Here is a 17590-nt window from a genome sequence, read left to right on the forward strand (position 1 = left end):
AATCACTCTGGAAAGGCTTGCTCATTTCTTCCTCATACAATTTGGGGGATTGACAGGCATGAGGCAAGTGTCCCACAAAGTAAGGAGGACCCACATCTGAGTGGGACTGACAGGGACAGGAACACTGGTGGGGAGTCTGAGGGCAGCTGCGGAGGACAGTGGCTCTCTCCCCAGGGGTGATCAGACCATAGACAAGTCCTTAAAGGCTGGCATTAAGCACCCTCTAAATAGGGCCAAGCTCTCACCCTGGACATTCAGAGCTGGTCTGGAACATTCCCTTAGAAGGCCGGAAGCTCTCACCCTGGCTAAGCAAAGTGAGGGAGGGAATGTGGAGGCCTCAGAGGCCCATCCAGGCGTGGAAGACAGGACCCCTAGGGCGTCACAGCCTCGAAGTTAGCTGACTGCCTCCCCACATTGCAGAGGGAGCTTCTCCTAAGCTTAGAGGCCTTCAGCAGTTAAGCAAAGCTAAGGAGGAGAAATGCTTACCTAGCATTTCTCATCGGTGGCCTTCTGGGGCACTCGTATTGGTTCTTTCCTTGGGTTAGCTTAGCCCAGGGGCGTCCAGGGCTATGCCCTCTCCATGGCTGTCTCTACCACAGTCAGCCCATGGTGTCCTGGTGCGGGATCCCACGTGGGCTGACTGCCATCACTGTGTGTGATGAGTCAATGCTGCTGTGGTCAAACCTTGATCCCAGTGCCCAGCATTCTGGGCTGGTCCTGCCATGTTCCTTTTGTTTCCCTTGCCACCCTATGTACTTCCGCTGGTGGTGCTGCTGTCAGTATCCTCTGAGCCACGCTCAGTCATCTATCCTCGCAAGTACACTGGTGCAAAAAAAAAAAAAAAAAAAAAACCTCCCGGAGTCTGCCTCCTTCTTCATTATGGGTGCTTGGACCTTTGGACCTGTGGAGTGCCTGTTCCTTGAAGCCCAGCCAGGTCCCATTTCCTCCATGCATATCTCTCTAGCTGCTCTCACTCGGAGAACTTGCTTTTATTTTTCCTTTACCATGTGGTTTCTTAATGCCTGGAGTTTATCTGCATTGGTCTTCACTGACCCTGGGTGGATGGACCGATGATGGGTGGATAGACTAATGGGTGGATGGACCAATGGGTGGATGGACCAATGGGTGGGTGGACCAATGGGTGGATGGATCGATGATGGGTGGATGGACCAATGATGGGTGGATGGACCGATGACAGGTGGATGGACCGATGATGTACGGATAGACCAATGGGTGGATGGACCAATGGATGGATGGACTGATGATGGGTGGATGGACCAATGGGTGGATGGTGTGTGTGTACATAGGATGAATCCTCAGGTTCTCTTGTATGTAATTCTTATCTTAACAAAGTGATGTCCATACAGTATTTGCTGAGTGTCCTTATCCAGTATTTGTCCTTTCCAGTCACACAGACATTTGCTAAATGGAAAACAAATCAAGAAATGTTCTGTTTGTGAATTTTCACAAGGTGACTGCATCCATGTCATCACACTCAGATCAGCAGACCAAACACAGTCATCACTGGGGACCTCTCTGGGCCTCTCTTCCCTCAAAGGAACCACGTAGCATAGTTGTGTCCCTTGTTGGAACTTTGTCTGGTTAATCGCTCTCTCTTGTCTAGATTTTCCCCTTTCATAATGGTGCATGACTCACCAGGGCTGTCACACCAAGAGGCTCATAGTCTGGTTCAAAGTTCATGGACTCTGGTCCAAACCTCATTATCTTCGGCATCTTCCCTGAGGCCATGCATTCATGGAATTCCCTTCTTTGGGTTTTATTATTTTCTGTCTCTTTTTAAAGGCTCTGCAGAAGTTGAGATCCTTTGGACCAATCTCATCAGCAGAGGTCCCATTATTTCTAACCTCCTATGACTTAACTGTATTAAGATTCATCACTTCGGGGTATAATTTAATATCATGCGACTTCAAAATGTTATGAAGTTCTTGGAGTTTATATTGGAGATTGTATTTCTCAACTCTTACATCCAGTCGTTTCTCTGAGGATTTTTTTTTAAATTACATGGTGGTTTCCTCCCAGGGAGCTTGACAGGACAGGCTTAGGCAGGGGAAAGAACAGAATTCTGTGCTGAGGGAACCTCATGAGGGACTGGCTTCATTTGCTTTTCTCCACACATGTTCAAAAACAGCTCTGGGGATGGGGGTGACCTAGGGACATTCCCCTAAGAAGCAAAGGGGCTGCCTTCTCTCCCTCACCTTTCTGAACATGTCTGTCCCTCCTCCTTCAGCGAGTGCCTGCAGAGGAGATCACCTACGAGACGCTGAAGAAGGCCATTGGTAAGACGGCAGCGAGAAACCCTGATGAACGGGAGGTTGGGGCTGACATGGACTTGGTGGAAGAGGCCGGTGGCTTCTTGTAAACTCATCGGCCAGCAAAGTTGCAGCTGGAAGTCCCCACTCATCACTGCATATCAGGCAGTCCCTCTCTTTCTTATTAATGACAACTGCCTCTGAAAGTTGAGGGTTACAGCCAGGTGACTGTTTGTGCAAATAACACTTCTTGTGTGTGGAGGATAATGCAAAAGGACATGCTGTCCACTGAAAAGCATTGAGAAGAAGTCATATTAGCGTTCATTTAATACGGGCAACAGACTTTAGAGACCGAGTCACCTTTATCTGCAGGATGGGCCCATGAAGTGCTCCTATTAAGAGGTCGTTTCTAAATGATGACAAACGAAGCCACTAAATGAACTTTCTGTGAAGTCTCTTCAGTATTTTGTTATTATTGAGTGCACTCAGCCAGGTGTGGTGGTGCACGCTTTTAATCCCAGCACTTGGGAGGCAGAGGCAGGCGGATCTCTGTGAGTTTGAGGCCAGGGTGAGGCCAGCCTGACTACATAGTAACCTCCAGAACAGCCAGAGCTAACTATTGTAAGCCTGTTTCAAAAAGATGATAGATAGATAGATAGATAGATAGATAGATAGATAGATGGATGGATGGATGGATGGATGGATGGATGGATGGATGGATAGATAGATAGACAGATAGATGATAGAGATAGATAGATAGATAGATAGATAGATAGATAGATAGATAGATAGATAGATAGATAGATGAACACACCACCTACCTCCCTAACCCTTTACAGCAATCATTATTTGGCCTCAAAACACGCTCCCTATTTTTCCTTATTTCGTAACTCACTTTGGATAGCAAAGCCTTAAGTGAAATTTCCTCAGACTGCTGTGCTGTGGAGCTGTGTTGACTCTCACCATCTATAGCTTTTTCAAACTATTCTGGCGGTACTAAAATGGACAAATGTCTGAGATCTTCTGTATGAGAGACCCCGCCGGAGTGCAGCCACGTGGTTCCATTTAGCTGATTCTCTGAGGAACCGGGCTGACTCAGGAAGCATCCATGGGGACCACCTTCCGTGACTCCGCCCTCTTTTCACCCCAGGAGTCCACCCTGTTCCTCTCCCTCCCCTACCTCATCTCTGAGCACTAACACAGTTCTCCGTGTCACAGTGGACAGCGTGGCAGTTGAGGAACAGGAGCGTGAGCGGCGGAGACAGGTGGTAGAGAAATTCCAGAAGGCACCCTTTGAGGAGATTGCAGCCCACTGTGGGGCCCGGGTGAGTGACAGACCATAGGGTGCCTTCCTGACCAATCAGAAACCAGTAACAGAACATAGGGTGCCTTCCTGACCAGTCAACCAGAAACCAGACTTGGGTCCAGGGCAGGACTGACTTCAGACGTTCCCTCTCTGTCCTGCAGAAATTACAGTTTGGGTTCAGTATCCAGTACGCTGCTACTTACCCTTGCTTCCCCTGAGCCCAGTGACTGGGCATTTACTTAGCACTCACTGTTTTGGACCTTTAATCCCAACACTTAGGAGGCAGAGGCTGGCAAACCTCTGTAAATTCAAGGCCAGCCTGATCCACATAGATCAGGCCAGTCAGAGCTACATGGTAAGATCTCAAAAAAAAAAAAAAAAAAAAAAAAAAAAAAAAGGCAGGCAGGGAGCAGGGAGTAGGAGGGTAAGGGGTCCGTGGCACGCCAGCTGGGTGCGGTGGCTCACACCTCTAAACCATCACTCAGAAGGTAGAGGCAGTGGATCTGAGTTCAAGGCCAGACTGGTCTTTGTAGATAATCCCAGGCCAGCCAGGGTGGTACCCTGTCAATAAAACAAAAAATTTAATTTTTTTATTATCCTATGTGTATATGCGTATGTTTATGCAGAGGAAGGACTTTTGGTCTCTCCTTCCACTTCTATGTGGGCTCCAGGGACTGAATTCAGGCCATGAGGCCATGAGGCCTTTGTAGGACACACTTTAACCACTGAGCCCTCCCACCAGCCAGGTTCCTTTAAATGAGGGTCTTGCTCTACTGTCCTGGGCTGGCCTTGAACTCCCTATGCATCCCAGGCTCACATCACAACGTCCAGCCCTCCTGCCTCAGCCTTCTGAGTGCTGAGGTTACGGGCATGTGGCTTATACTTTAAGTTTACCTTTGTAAGATCTACACATCTTGTCGTGATGTAAAAACACGCCTTCCAAGCCCGTGCTCCTTACCGTAAGTTATCCCCATCTCGCTTTGAGAGGTAGACTACCCATTTTGTGATCTAGGAGGAGGCTCAAGTGCTGGATACATGCCAAGAAAGAGTAACGTCAGCTCCAGTCTCTAACCCCATGCCCAACAGACTCCGTTACCCCATATTAAAGAGCAGAAGCCTGTGCAAACCTCCCCTGGTGTTCCCAGCCCTCTGTCAGGTCCCCAGTCGGCCTCTGAGGGGTGGTTGTCCCTGATCTGAATGTGTAAGTTCAACAGACAGGTGCAGGGGGGAGGGCACACCTGCCTGGTTACCCTCCCACAGTTGCTACTGCGAGAAACCTCACGGTGTCCTTTGGACAGGTGGCAGCTGACACTTTTTTAATTTATTTACTTTTATTTTATGTGTATTGCCTGCGTGTAAGTCTGTGTGAGGGTGTCAGCTCTTGGAGTTACACACAGTTGTTAGTGGCCACAGGGGTGCTGGGATTTGAACCCTGGGCCTTTTGGGAGCAGCCAGAGCCCTTAACCACTAAGCCATCTTTCCAGTTCCAGAAGCTGACACTCTTGGAGCCCTAAGTTCACTTTCCTTCTGTTTGTGTCTAGGCATCACTGCTGCAGAGCAAACTCAACCAGATCTTTGAAATCACCATCCGGTAAGTGGCAGCATGGGCAGGGGACCCTACCGCTGTGTCCAGCATCAGGGGTCTGGGCGGTTACCCTAATTCTTCTTCGCACGTCTTCCTACAGCCCTCTCCCTCCACTCCAACCTCTATTCCCAGCCACCATGGAGAAGGCAAGAGACTTGGCTTAGTAAGGTTTAGAAAAGGCCAGAAGTCTTAGTGTCCCAGGCAATTACTTGATTTCCAAAGTACCTGTGTCACCGTAGAGCAGCAGTTCTTAATCTGTGGGTCACGACCCCATTTGGGGGTCACATATCAGATACCCTGCATATCAAATTTTACATTACAACTCATAACAGTAGCAAAAACACAGCTATGAAGTAGTAACAAAATAATTTTATGGTTGGGGTTGGCACAACATGAGGAACTGTATTAAAGGGTTGCAGCTTTAGGAAGGTGGAGGGCCACTGCCGTAGAGCCTACAGGAAGCCTTGACTGAACTGAAGACCCTGGACATCCTGAAAATCTGGAACTCACGGAATGGCATGAGTTTTAAAGAGAATCTGAGAGTGACTGCTGCGTTCAGTTGCAAAGGGTAGGACTGTAATTCCTGCCTCATACCCTTCTCTTCCACGTGTCCCTAGGCCCCCTCCAAGCCCTTCTGGGACCATCACGGCAGCCTACGGGCAGCCGCAGAACCACTCCATCCCTGTCTATGAGATGAAGTTTCCCGATCTGTGCGTGTACTGAATTCCAAGAGACGAAACTTCCCGGTGGACACCGTGGGGCCACCGGCCTCCTGCCCACTCTCACCACGCGGAAGTCTAGCTGGGAGAGCTGAGAAACAGTCACCTCGGACAGTGGCTCTTCCCGACTTGAGCAAAGATGGAACCCTCTGGTCCTCTGTGACCCTCTTGCCTTCTCCTCGTCTTCCATGAGGAAGATCCAGCCACCTGCCCTCTGGGGTAATCATCTGTCTTCCCTTTTGTATCAGCCAGGGACAGAGAATCACCAGGGTGTCTCCACTGAGAAGCAGAGGGGCCTGGGAGGCTTCCACTGGGAATGTATCTATGAGGGAGTGTCACCCTACCCACCATGGGAAGGAGCCTGATGAAGATGTCATTGGTCTAAGGAAGCCATAGATGGTACTCGGGGAAACTGAGGAAAGCCCTCCTCATCGAGAAGTGACAGCTGGAAGGTGATGTCTGCTCTCACCTCTTAGTCCCGGGTGTCTTGTCTAGCCTCTTCGTTACCCTCCAGTTGTCCGTGTTTCTTTCTTTCTTTTTTCTGTTTCTTTTTCCACCATTACTGAGTACTGAGTGCTTACAGCAGGAGCTTGGGGAGAGACACTGGCAGGGCTGGCAGGAGAGCAACAGACTGGGCACAGAGAGGGACTGCTTCTCCCGGGATAGGTGGCAGATCAGGGAAGCACAGTGTGGCAAGTCTGCGACCCTGCCGCGGTGCACCTTCCCGGCTCCTCTGTCCAGAGGAAGCTTGCGGCAGATCGTCTCCTGTCCTCCCTCTTCTGGATGTTTCCTGGGTTGTCAAGTCTGGTCCCTGATGTCTTTCTTCCAGACATCCCTGTGTTCCCACAGCCTCTGGGTTGAGAGAAAGCTAGCTGGCCCTGGATGGCTGAAAATGGGGGGACACATGTGGGGCCCCAAGGCTCGTCCACACCGCTTCCCATGGAAGACGCTCCCAGCAGAACTGGGTGTGCTTGCTTGTTGGGGAGAGGCTGGGAGTCGTCGGAGGAAGGAGCAGTTGAGCAAGTAGCATTGGGATTCAAGGAAAGAGATTTAATAGCTAGGGTTGGGATGATATTTTCCCTCTCTGGGCGAAGTCTGAGACATTTGGGATAACCGGCCTTGTTTGTGGCCTGGGTAGAGGTGGTAGCAATCCTTTTGGCTTCCATTTTCCCTATGTGTCACCTACCTGTGCCTGTGTGACTCGTGTGCTGGGAGGAGCTGACCCTGGACTGGGCGGGAGCAAAAAGGGCCGCTTGATCTTTCCTGCTGCCCCTCTGGGCGCCTTCTTGCCTCCCAGGATGCCTCTGGCAGCATCCCAGGCCTCTTCCAGTGGCAGCACCCCATGGTCCAGGTCAGTCCTTTCTTTCCCTTTTATACTTCCCTGAGTTTTCTGAGCTGTTTTCCTCTCAGACCCAATGCTGCCTCCAGAGAAAAGGGAGTAGTTCTGTTGACCTGCAGGAATCCTTTCTGGGGTGTGGTTTTAGGCAATGTGACCTGGGGCTGTAAAGGAGCCGTTTCTGCTAAGGAGGTTGTAGGCTTCTAGATCACATAGATCACAGATCACAGCCCTGTATGTGACCCTGCATAGTGACAGCCTGCACACTAGGACAGGTGGGAACATTTTCCAGAATTAGAACTGAAACACATGTTCTTCCCACTGCACATGCGGTAAATGTCACAGATGGGGCCCGTCTGATCCTGTCCCCATAAGTTTCTTCCTTTTTTTTTTTTTTTGAGACAGGGTTTCTCTGTGGCTTTAGAGACTGTCCTGGAACTAGCTCTTGTAGACCAGGCTTGCCTTGAACTCACAGAGATCCGCCTGCCTCTGCCTCCCAAGTGCTGGGATTAAAGGCATGCGCCACCATGGCCCAGCTAAGTTTCTCCCTTTTAATGCAACTCTTTCCCATGGTCTCTGTACTGAGCTATGGGTTCATGGCTCCTGCATGGCCTGCATGATCTCAGGTCCCTAAGGACGAGGCCACCCATGACTTTGGAGCTATGTAACTGTTGCTCAATCCAGCTTTGTAAGCATAGACTTAGGTTTCTCCTTAATATCCCTTTACTAAGAAGTTTTGAAAAAGCACGAGGCAAGTAGCCCTTTGGAAACTGAGAAAGTCTAAGCCTAGAGCTAAAAACATGTCTTTCTTCTCCTGCTTGCCACACCTATTATACCAGCCTTGGCTTGAGTAAGAGTTGGTTGGTTTCTTTCTTGTTCCCAAGCGACATCAGTGTCCACCCCTGAGGTGTCTCAACCCTCATTGTGGATTGTGAGAGTCACTTCCTTGGAGACTTTCTAGGGCCAGGCATCAGAGCCAGAGGCTTCAACCCTGCCCTGGAGACAGAAGGGGACAGAGTTCCAATTCTGCAGACTCAGCTGCTCCAGGGTCCCTCTTTTTCTCCACACCACGGCTGCTTAGCAGGTTCTAGAAAGCTCTGGCTCTGGGGGCTGGAGAGATGGTTCAGTGGTTAAGAGCTCTTCCAATTCCCAGCAACCACATGGTGGCTCACAGTCACCTATAATGGGATCTGGTGCCCTCTTGTGGCCTGCAGGTGTACATGCAGATGGAACACAATATACATAAAATAAACAGAAAGCTGGCCACTTGCGTGCCCTCTCCTTGGAGAGTTTAAGTTTATATTCAGTAGGCTAGTGAGTTGCCTGTTGACAGGGAACAGAATCTGATCCTGGCCAAATATACCTCAGAGTCAGGAAGTCCAGATGGTGGTCCCAGGAGTGTCTGCCACTCCATCACGAGGCTGAGGAGAGGCAAAGGTAGAGCGGGTGGGAACTGGGGGAGGAGCCTAGTGACTCTTGCCTCCCCGGCCTCTGGTGTCTGATAGCACAGTCTCACGCCCTGTTCTGTTCACCTTCTCTGTTGTAAACCAGAGTCATGCAGAGCCAGCAAACACAGGTCACCAGGTCCCCACCCCCTCACCACCACACCAAAGCACCCAGGGCTCTGGCTTCATAGGCCAGGGCCGGAGGATGGCATCCTGCTGACTGAATCGAATGGGTGTGAGTGTGTTTGAGGTTCGGAAGTTAATTTGGTTGATCACAAACAAGTGTAAGAAGTGGATTAACAGAAACTGCCTGCGACCCAGAAATAGCTGCGGTATCCCCTGTACTGAGCCTGTTTCCTCCTCACCTGGAAGATTAGATGTAAATGGTTTCATGACTCTGCAATGACCTCATAAGAAAACCTAAAAATGTCCCTGTGTCCGGGCCCTGTCCTACCTACAAAGCAGGGGATCATGGGCCTGGGACCAAGACCCTGGTTGGAGCAGCCTCATCCTGTGCATGGACTGTTCTTGGTCCCATGGGACACAGTTCAGCTGTAGTGGGATCTGGAAACCCCTGAGGCTCCTCCAGACTTGGAGGGGGGCAGGCTGGAGCTGGGCTATGGTGTCTTCCAGTTGCCCTGCTGTCCTCCTAGGCCTCCCAACCTGCTGCAGAGCACGCTGCTAAGAAGCAAGGGGCTCGCTGTGTTTGGGGGTCTTGGGGAAAAGGAAAGCCTGAGCTGTGGGTCTGAATGTTGTGTGTAAAAGCAGACTTGAAGGTGGGGGTGGGGGTCCTGTCAGGCAGGCTGTGTCTGCTTCCCTTGACCTTCTCTGTCAATCGGAGTGCACTGAAACAGGGGTCCCATCCTCTGGAATCTGAGGGTAAGGTTCAAGGAAAATTGCTGCTTCTCTGTCTTTAATATTAAAGGTCTGGTTTCTATGGTTCTATAGCCCAAGCAAGGTCTAGATCTGAAGACTGCAGGAGGGGAATCGTGGGAGGTCTTGTTCTTGATCCTGGGGGAGTGATGAGAAGCTGAGGGGTAGAGGGAAAATCTTCCTGGCTCCGTTGGCTGCCCTCTGGCACCAATATGGCTCCTTCAGGGAGTATAGGATCTCCTGAGCCCGGCACTTGCCCTCTTTTTTGGGGGGAGGGGGTGTTTCGAGACAGGGTTTCTCTGTGTAACAGCCCTGGCTGTCCTGGAACTCACTCTGAAGACCGGGCTTGGCCTTGAAAACTCTGATATCTGCCTGGCCGAGTGCTGGGATTAAAGGTGTGTGCTGCAACCATTGGGCTTACTTGTTCCTTTTGAACTCTTCATGACTGTGGATTTTGGTATACGGAGTATAAAACTGAACACTCAGATGCTGCAGCCCATCCATCTCAATGTGTCCGAGTTCTTTTAGACCTTCATGACCTGGCTGAGTATACATGTGCCTATGTCCATGCATGTGTTTGATGTAGTTTGTAGTTTCCAGCGTTGTATATATAATAACCTACTTATTTATATGTAAGTACAGAATTGGCACCTGTGACAGTTTCCTGTATTTTAAACTTGTTGAATCAAATTAGTTTTCCTTCCCAGGAGGTGTCAGAAGGACTATTCCAAAGTCATTCTTTAGGAATATTAGTTGTGGTTTCCCAATGAGCCTTCAGGATGCCCTTTTCAAATAAATGTTAATGTTGTCACCATATGGCTGTCTGCTTGAATTCTTAAGAGGAAATGGCTGGGGTGTTTTTTGTTTTGTTTTAGGTAAATCAGATTCTGGAAATATCAACAGTGTGCCATTGGCATTTCACCGCCCCTGCTGTCCTTTGCTTTACCTGGGTCTAATGAAGGAGGAGGAGGAGGATGTTACGGAGATGGGAACTTGAAGACGGGATTCCCCTTGAGGGAGCATCCTCAGGAGGGCCCAGGCCGTCCTTCATTCTTAGTTCATTTCCCACCACCCACGTTAGGGAGAGCCTAATCGAGTTTCTGACTCTCCTCGCTCCAGGACTTTCAGGGCTCATCATGTTTTTGTGAACTCCTAACAGATGTAAGGGGTAATGAACAAATACACCAGGCTTTGTTTAATGTGTGTAGCCCATGGGTGTCTAATGTAAGTAACAGGCATGTGTCCATCCCCTGTAATTGTAAACACAGGATTGCACACAAAGACACCACACGGAGACAGAAGCAATGTAACACAAGGCTGCAGAGCTTGGAGTTTCTCCAAGAGGGAACAAAACAGACACACAGCAAGTAACTTGCCGTCCTGGCGGGACAGCACACCCTCCATCACAGAGGGAGGTGACCGCAGAAGCTCTGAAAATGAACAGGGCCACTGGCCTAATAGAGGCTTGCACTCAAAGAGGCAGGATTCTGAAAGGTGGGCAAAGGAGGCATTGGGGAGGGGGTCCAGGCAGTGAAGAACTGAAGGATAGCAATGAGACCAACAGTCATGAAACAGGACCTTCATTCCAGGAAACATGAGCTAAAAAGCTTGGTAGGAGAGTAAACATGGCTGCCATGAGCTCTACATACTTTGCCCCAAAAGTTTGCGACGGATGGGAAATTGGGATGTAGCCGACACTGTTTTGGTTGGTGGGCCAGGGACTATAAGACCAACAAGCTCTTTTTAAATACAAGTATTCGTGTGAATAACTTGCATAGGCAGGAGCGACTGGAGAGCAGTTGGTTAATGCGCTAGGATAGTGGCGGTCTTAAGCGAGAACTTGAGAATAAAGGACTGAAGTTGGGCAGAAGCAGGGAGAGCTGGGGAGACCCCGAATGGTAGGAAGCCAGCGCCCTCAAGACTTGAGCCTGAGGGATGGTGTGCATCTATCTATCTCCATGGTGAATACAGATCATGTGTCGAATACTTGTGAATAGCCGAATTGAAACTGCTTCCAACCCTCAACTCTCACATTTTCCTGATAAAATGATGTCGTCTCTTTCTCCCTTTATCCTTGCCAGAGCTCTTATGCCAAGAAGGGCCAGTAAGATAACTAAATCCTGGGAGGGTTCAGGGACCTGACTGAGGTCAAAGATGAGGACTCAATATGGCAAGCAAGGAATGTCTGAATGACAGCCCAGAGCTCTTTCCAACGGGGCATGCGCGTTAGTGGTGCCACCCTAAGGTCACTCTTGTAGGAATCCTGCATTGGGGCCAGGCTGACAGCTAGGCAGCCGTCCTAGGACAAAGAACAACCCTGAGCCCTCCAAACTATCTGCCTCCCCCACTCCCACCCCGAGTCATTTGCTGGGGCAAGTGGGTAGAAGTTTTTGTTTGTTTTTTTTTGGAGTTTTTATGCACTGCCACTTGGTCACATGCTAGTGTCACTGGATGGCTGTGTGTTTTGACTTCATTCGCGTGCGGTCTCTAATATTGAAGGTCGGAGCCGTTTGTGAAATCTGAAAGGTTTTATTTCCTAACTACAGGCAGCTCTAGGAGGCTTGAGGTCTGGCGAGTGGCTCGCCCATGCAGGGAGGGAGCTTGGAGTGAGAAGACCCCTGCGCCCTCACTGGCCCTTCTTGTGCGCGTTCTTGACGATGGCATTCTTAAAGAGTGTCACCAGGGGCGTCTGGCTCTTCTCGGAGGTCATGAAGCCGCCGTAGCGCTTGTCCTTGGGCGGGCTGCCCCAGCGGAAGCGCTCCACCCGATAGGGCCCGTCTTCCTTCTCGGCGTCCGCCTCCAGGACGCGCTCCAAGCCGTCGGGCCGCTCGCCCGCCAGCTCCCTCCGGAACTCCAGAGGAAAGGCCTCTGCTGACTCGTTCTCGGCGACGCTGGGGTACACCTTCACTGGGCGTCGCTTCTTGCCCACCGGCTTGCCCCAGCGGAAGTGCTCCATGGAGTAGGAGCGCTTGCCCTCGCGCAGGCCGGGCTCGGCGCGAGCATCTTCCACCGCCACAGCATCCTCCTCCTCCTCCTCCTCCTCCGCGCGCCTCTGCTGCGCCGCGCCGCTGCTGTTCCTCGGGCCGAAGCGGTCCCAGCGGAAGTGACCCATGACGTACTTCCGGGGGTTCTCGGTCAGCGTCTGCTCGTCCCCGTTGCCTGGGAACACGGGCGTCTCCGCGGAGAGGTCGGGTTTGCAAGCCCGGATGCAAGCCTGTGGGAGAGCCCGACGCATGAGCTAGGCTCTTCGGCCACCGACCCCTGCCCTGGTCTCAGAGCCACTTCGGGCCTCGAGGCCTTTGTGCAAGCACATGGACACCTGCACGTGGCGGGCACCGCCCACCCTCCCCACCCCACCCCACGGCCCCTCCTCGGTCCCACCAATGCCCTGCACAAAGCTGTTCTTGCCCTTGCATGATTCTGCCTAGACGGCAGCAAGCACCCCGACCCACCCTTCCTTGTTTGTCTTCCTTAGCTCTTACGGGGGGGGGGGGGGGCGCTTGCTATCATATGCGGGGGTGTTGTCACTTAATGATGGCAAAACTTCCCTGCGTCTGCTAGGTTCTTTACTCTGTGCGTTGGTCTTGCATTGTCTCAATCAGAGTTTTGAGTCAAGTTGGTTCATTTCCACCTCATTCTGATTGGATGGCCAAGGATATTTCTACCTCTGCACTCTGGCCCTAGAGCATTCAATTTGGAAGCTTTATTTACCCAAAGGCTGCATCCTTAAGTTGTTTTTTCTTTGTTTGTTTTTAGATCCTTGGAAGTTGCTGAGAAAAAAAAAAAAAAAAAAAACAGAAGGATCCCAGCCAGTCTTCATAGTTGAGGGTTTTCTACACCAGGCATTTGGAATTATAATACTGCAGAATGCTAACAATGGATGATAAAAGCAATGTAATTTAAGTTCCTTTTCCCCCAGGACAGATAATGAAGTAGGAGGTGATCTCAGAAACAGAAAAAGATCTGATAGAGATGTCCCAGCTGGTTGGTGTCAGAGGTGGGGGACAGACCTACGGACTCTGACCTTGTTTGGCACCCTCCTCCCCCCTTCTCTGGCAAGATCTCCTCGGGAAATGCTATGCAGTGTGTGTCTCAAATCAACGGTCTTGGGTTTTTCTCAACTGATCTCCCAAAGAGCTCCTTGGGCTTGCCAAGTCTAAAACACATTGTACAGGACCCTTGCTCTTATGTCTCGAGGAGGTCTCTCCCATCACCTAGTCTCAACTGTCTATTGATTAAACAAACAGGATATAGAGTAACAGACACCCGCAGGCACCAACACTTGTGTGCACACGTGCTCATGTATGCCCTGTGGTGACCTGAAGGAGATCCAGCCTGTCCCAGAGGGCTTTTACATGCTTCTGGGAAAGACTGGAGAGGAACTTGGCAGGAAGCCTGCCTTCTAGAAGCAGCATGAGATATTTGGCACCAGGTACACACACACACACAAGGGAAAAAAAGTACTTTGGTTTTCCCTTCTCCCTCTGGAGATGTTGTATGAAAATACCTAACCGGTAATGGCTTTGTAACTGGGAGGAAATAAAGAAATAGGAAGTGAAATTGTAAGTTTTCACCGTCTAAAGGGGGCGGGGCTAATTGGAGAGCTATAGGGTTGAAGATGCAGGATCAATTAAGGGAGCAACAATGGTTATGGCACTGTCTAAACTGAGCATATGGTAAGGGGTTTTCAGAGTGGGGAGTGAGGACAATAGAGCAGAAATCGTGGATCAGATCCCTTTTCTCTGAAGCCACCTCCTCCCTCGCCTTTGCCTAATTCCAGCCTTATAGGAAAAGTTCTGAAGCTGCTCCTGAGCCACTGCAATCAATGGAGATGCATTTCCCTGTCCCTACACTGCTCTTCCTTTTTAGCTGTTCTAAGCCCAGTGTCATCTTCTACCCAAACGGAGGTGGTGCCCATTGTCCACATACCAGCAGGTTGCTTTCAGTGGTGAGGTCCTGACACTGTCTGCTCTCCAGGCACCAGCCCCACACTTCCACGGAGGTCTGAATCAGCAAGGCCAGTAGCAGGGCCCCTGAACGACTGTAGAAGGATCTCGGCATCTTCCAGGTGACAGGCTGAGACTCTACAGAGGCAAACAAGATTGGTGGGACCCCTGCAAGGAGCAGAACAATGTTGGCTAGTCACCAGGAAGGACTGCCGGCCAACACTAACAGCTCTCGCTGGCACAGTCCAAGGCTTTCTGAGGACAGGAGCAATGTTCAGAAGCTGCAAGATATTCCCAGGGCTATCACACGAGGGATAAGAGAAGAGCTCGACACAGCTGGGCAGTCCCCCTCCGTATTTCCTACTAAAAACCAGACCCTTAAATTAGAAATTAAAGATGAGGCTATTTAGGGAGGTCACATGGCCCAATCCCTCATTTGAGAGGTGGGAACACTGGAACCCAACAAAAATTATTTCTTTGTGTTCATGATGAAGTAAAGATAAGTTCTCCTGCATTCCCAGAGCGCCTTCTAAGTGTACAGCCTAAAGCTACAGTTCAACACTCCATCTCCAGTGGGTGGGAGTAAAAAAAGAGACATTATTATGACATTCCTGGTCTGGATCCTGTCCCCTAAACTTTGATCATTTCCTATGCCTTTGAGGCTTGAATACAGGTAAATAAACCAGTTTTTTAGTCCAGGTCTCAGGCAACCAGTTTGATGTCCTATACACAGATCGCCTGGTGATTGCCATGTATCTCCAACACCCTGATAACTTTGGGAGGATATTTTTTCCTGGGTTTTTTGGTTTCCAAGACAGGATTTCTCTGTATAGCCCTGGCTGTCCTGAAATTAGCTCACTGAGACCTGCCTGCCTCTGCCTCCTGAAGGGCTATGCAATTTTTCGGGAGCTGGTTGTCCAGCAAGCCTTGGATGTTTTTTTGTTTGTTTGTTTGTTTGTTTGTTTTCCAGAACCGTTAGCGGACGCTGGCTGCCATTGAGCTATGTGGGCCACACCTCAGCCCAGAAGCAACCTTGGTTAGCCTTTTCTGGTGCTCAGACTCAGACACAAATTCCCCCCAGAAAAAAATGGTAAATAGCCTGAAAACATGGTAGCAAAGAAAAATAAGATCACACAAGCTGGATAGTCCTCTCAAGTAAGTTTCGATTGTCCTCAAAGCTAGATGGCCATGGAATGAGGTTTATCTTTGAAGGAGCCACAGTCAAGATTTCAGGCCTTCAAAAGATTGCCCTCTCCTCCTAGCCTACCCAATGGGAGCTGTAATTCTCATCCCCCCCAAAAGCTCCCAGTTACATGGTTCCAGAAAGCAACTTGCTATTTTTTTCTTGTATGTATTTTTTCTCCCTTTTCTCACAGAGAAACAAATGTCTTATTTGTATTTTTTTGAGAAACTAAAAGTAATAAGGGATATGCTGTGCTACTCATAGTTAGGAGAGTGTAGGATTCCTATTATAAAAAAACCTTGGAAGATTAAAAAATATTTATTCATTTTGACAGAACTACATCTATTAGGACCCCATAAACAGGGGAATCCTCTGAACTCAGGAGGACCTTTTATTTACTCTTCTCCAAGTGACATCGACATAGCCCTCTATATATAAACCCAAGAGGCATGAAGATGCAACTTCATCCATACACAGTGCATGTGTCTCAGCTTCTATAGTACTCAAAGGAAACAAGCCATTGATTAGTCATAATCTGCACATACTTCACAAACTGAGAAACACAGACTTACTACTTATTTCATTTTACTTGATTCCTCCCAGCCGTTCTGTGAAAACCTCCCCTGCTTTATTTACACATGGAGAGCTTGGGGGATCTGTCCCTCCTTCGTTTGAAATGTCTTTTGCCCCAGCATAGGTCCTTTCAAATGCCACACCGCCCTACAGTCACGGTCATTTTGAGGGCTTCCGAAACTAGACCGTGTGGTTCAGAACCTCGGACAGTTCCCTCCCCACTCTGTTTAACCCCGGCCGCATCTTTGAGAGAATGCCTACTGTTCCCCCCAAAATTACCGCAATGCAGCCACCTCGGGTCCGCTAAAATGAGCAGGGTCCGCAGCAGCAACAGCAAAATAACTCCACTATTAGGAGCTTATTGTGACTCGGCCTTTTCTCCCACTGTTTTTCCAACGTGTATTTATATTCAGTGTATATACATACACAAGTCGGAACAATCGGGAAGAGAAACCTACAGAGGAATTCTCCCAAGATCTTCCCGGGGGCCGGTCGGAGTCTAAGACTATGCTAAGCGTCCCGATGCTCCATTCATCCTTGCAAACTCCGGGACCACCCCCTCCCCCCGACGGCAGTGATCCCCAGAATCTCCAAACCACCTGCTCTCTGGAGGGCTGCACCCTGTCATCCCATCTCGCGGCTCAGCTCCTCCTCAGAAAGTTTGCGAAGAGCTCAGGTCGGCGACAAGCCCGCCTACGGAGCATCCCAAGGCCCAGAGGCAGAGCTCAGTATAGGAAAGCTGTCCTGAACTGTGGCACCTTACCCGTCTCGGAAATGCAGCTCTCCGGGGACGAAGGTGTTTGGTGGCCTCTCGGTCACTGCTCTTTGCCTCCTTCTCCTCCTTCGCCGCCCGTTTGGTCCCTGTCGCTCTCCTCCCTCCTTTTATACTTGCAGGGCTGGGTGGGTGAGCGTTGGACGTGACCTTCCTGGCAGCGCTTCTGCAGCGCAACAGGCGAATCCCGGGCCACGCAAAGGGGGGCGGCGGGGCCGCGGGAGGGGGGCTTCCCGGTGGGGGCTGAGCTCAGGGCAGATGTGCCTGGAAAGCGCGGAGGATGGCATTAGCACAGATCCGCTGAAGCGCACACCTGGCGGCCGGTGGTCAGAAAGAAATTAAGGATGGTGCTGGATCTCCATTTAGGACGGGGCGGAGGTTTAGCATCCTGGTGTGAGGCAGGCCTAACTCTGAGGTCATGCAGATCCGAGTGAAATTACCTGTGTGCGTCCATCTGCCTTCCTGGCATTGGGAAGTAAATATCACTAATGAGGAGTTATGCCTCAGATTTCTCCAATGTTGGGAAAGTGTGATGGTCTTGTGAAATCAGATTTCCATTTTGGAAAGGGAGATGACAGGCCG

At 50.2% G+C, this 17590-nt stretch overlaps 2 protein-coding genes across 4 annotated transcripts in view; one reads left to right on the top strand and one right to left on the bottom strand.

Moving 5' to 3' along the window:
* The window catches only part of Efr3b (EFR3 homolog B), a 73653-nt gene extending 63305 nt beyond the window's left edge, over positions 1–10348 (top strand). For both annotated transcript variants that reach the window (XM_013119873.3, XM_040730743.1), the window contains exons 20-23: positions 2249–2297; positions 3489–3595; positions 5118–5167; positions 5779–10348. In XM_013119873.3, the coding sequence (XP_012975327.1) occupies positions 2249–2297; positions 3489–3595; positions 5118–5167; positions 5779–5884 (312 nt within the window). In that variant the 3' untranslated portion in view covers positions 5885–10348. The remainder of the gene's footprint in view (positions 1–2248; positions 2298–3488; positions 3596–5117; positions 5168–5778) is intronic.
* Positions 10349–12047: 1699 nt separating this feature from the next.
* On the bottom strand, positions 12048–17082 carry Pomc (proopiomelanocortin). Of its 2 annotated transcripts, none has more exons than XM_005079106.4 (3): positions 17000–17082; positions 14464–14618; positions 12048–12748 (listed from the first exon to the last, which is right to left on the bottom strand). In XM_005079106.4, the coding sequence occupies exons 2-3, from the start codon at positions 14593–14595 to the stop codon at positions 12161–12163; spliced, it is 720 nt and encodes a 239-aa protein (XP_005079163.1). In that variant the 5' UTR covers positions 14596–14618; positions 17000–17082; the 3' UTR covers positions 12048–12160. The 2 variants fall into 2 exon arrangements, with proteins under 2 accessions (XP_005079163.1, XP_012975288.1); XM_013119834.3 differs by having other exon boundaries at positions 14464–14648; positions 17000–17080.
* Positions 17083–17590: the final 508 nt, after the last annotated feature.

The sequence above is a fragment of the Mesocricetus auratus genome, unplaced genomic scaffold, assembly GCF_017639785.1.
Source record: "Mesocricetus auratus isolate SY011 unplaced genomic scaffold, BCM_Maur_2.0 Super-Scaffold_100024, whole genome shotgun sequence".
In the NCBI taxonomy this organism is placed as follows: Eukaryota; Metazoa; Chordata; class Mammalia; order Rodentia; family Cricetidae; genus Mesocricetus; species Mesocricetus auratus.

What these genes read in the sequence shown, in the direction of transcription:
- Pomc (XM_005079106.4), bottom strand. Translation starts at nt 14,595, where the DNA reads ATGCCGAGATCCTTCTACAGTCGTTCAGGGGCCCTGCTACTGGCCTTG. An exon ending in CCACTGAAAGCAACCTGCTG is followed by an intron (nt 12,749 to 14,463) that starts GTATGTGGACAA and finishes GCTCTCCCACAG; the next exon opens with GCTTGCATCCGGGCTTGCAA.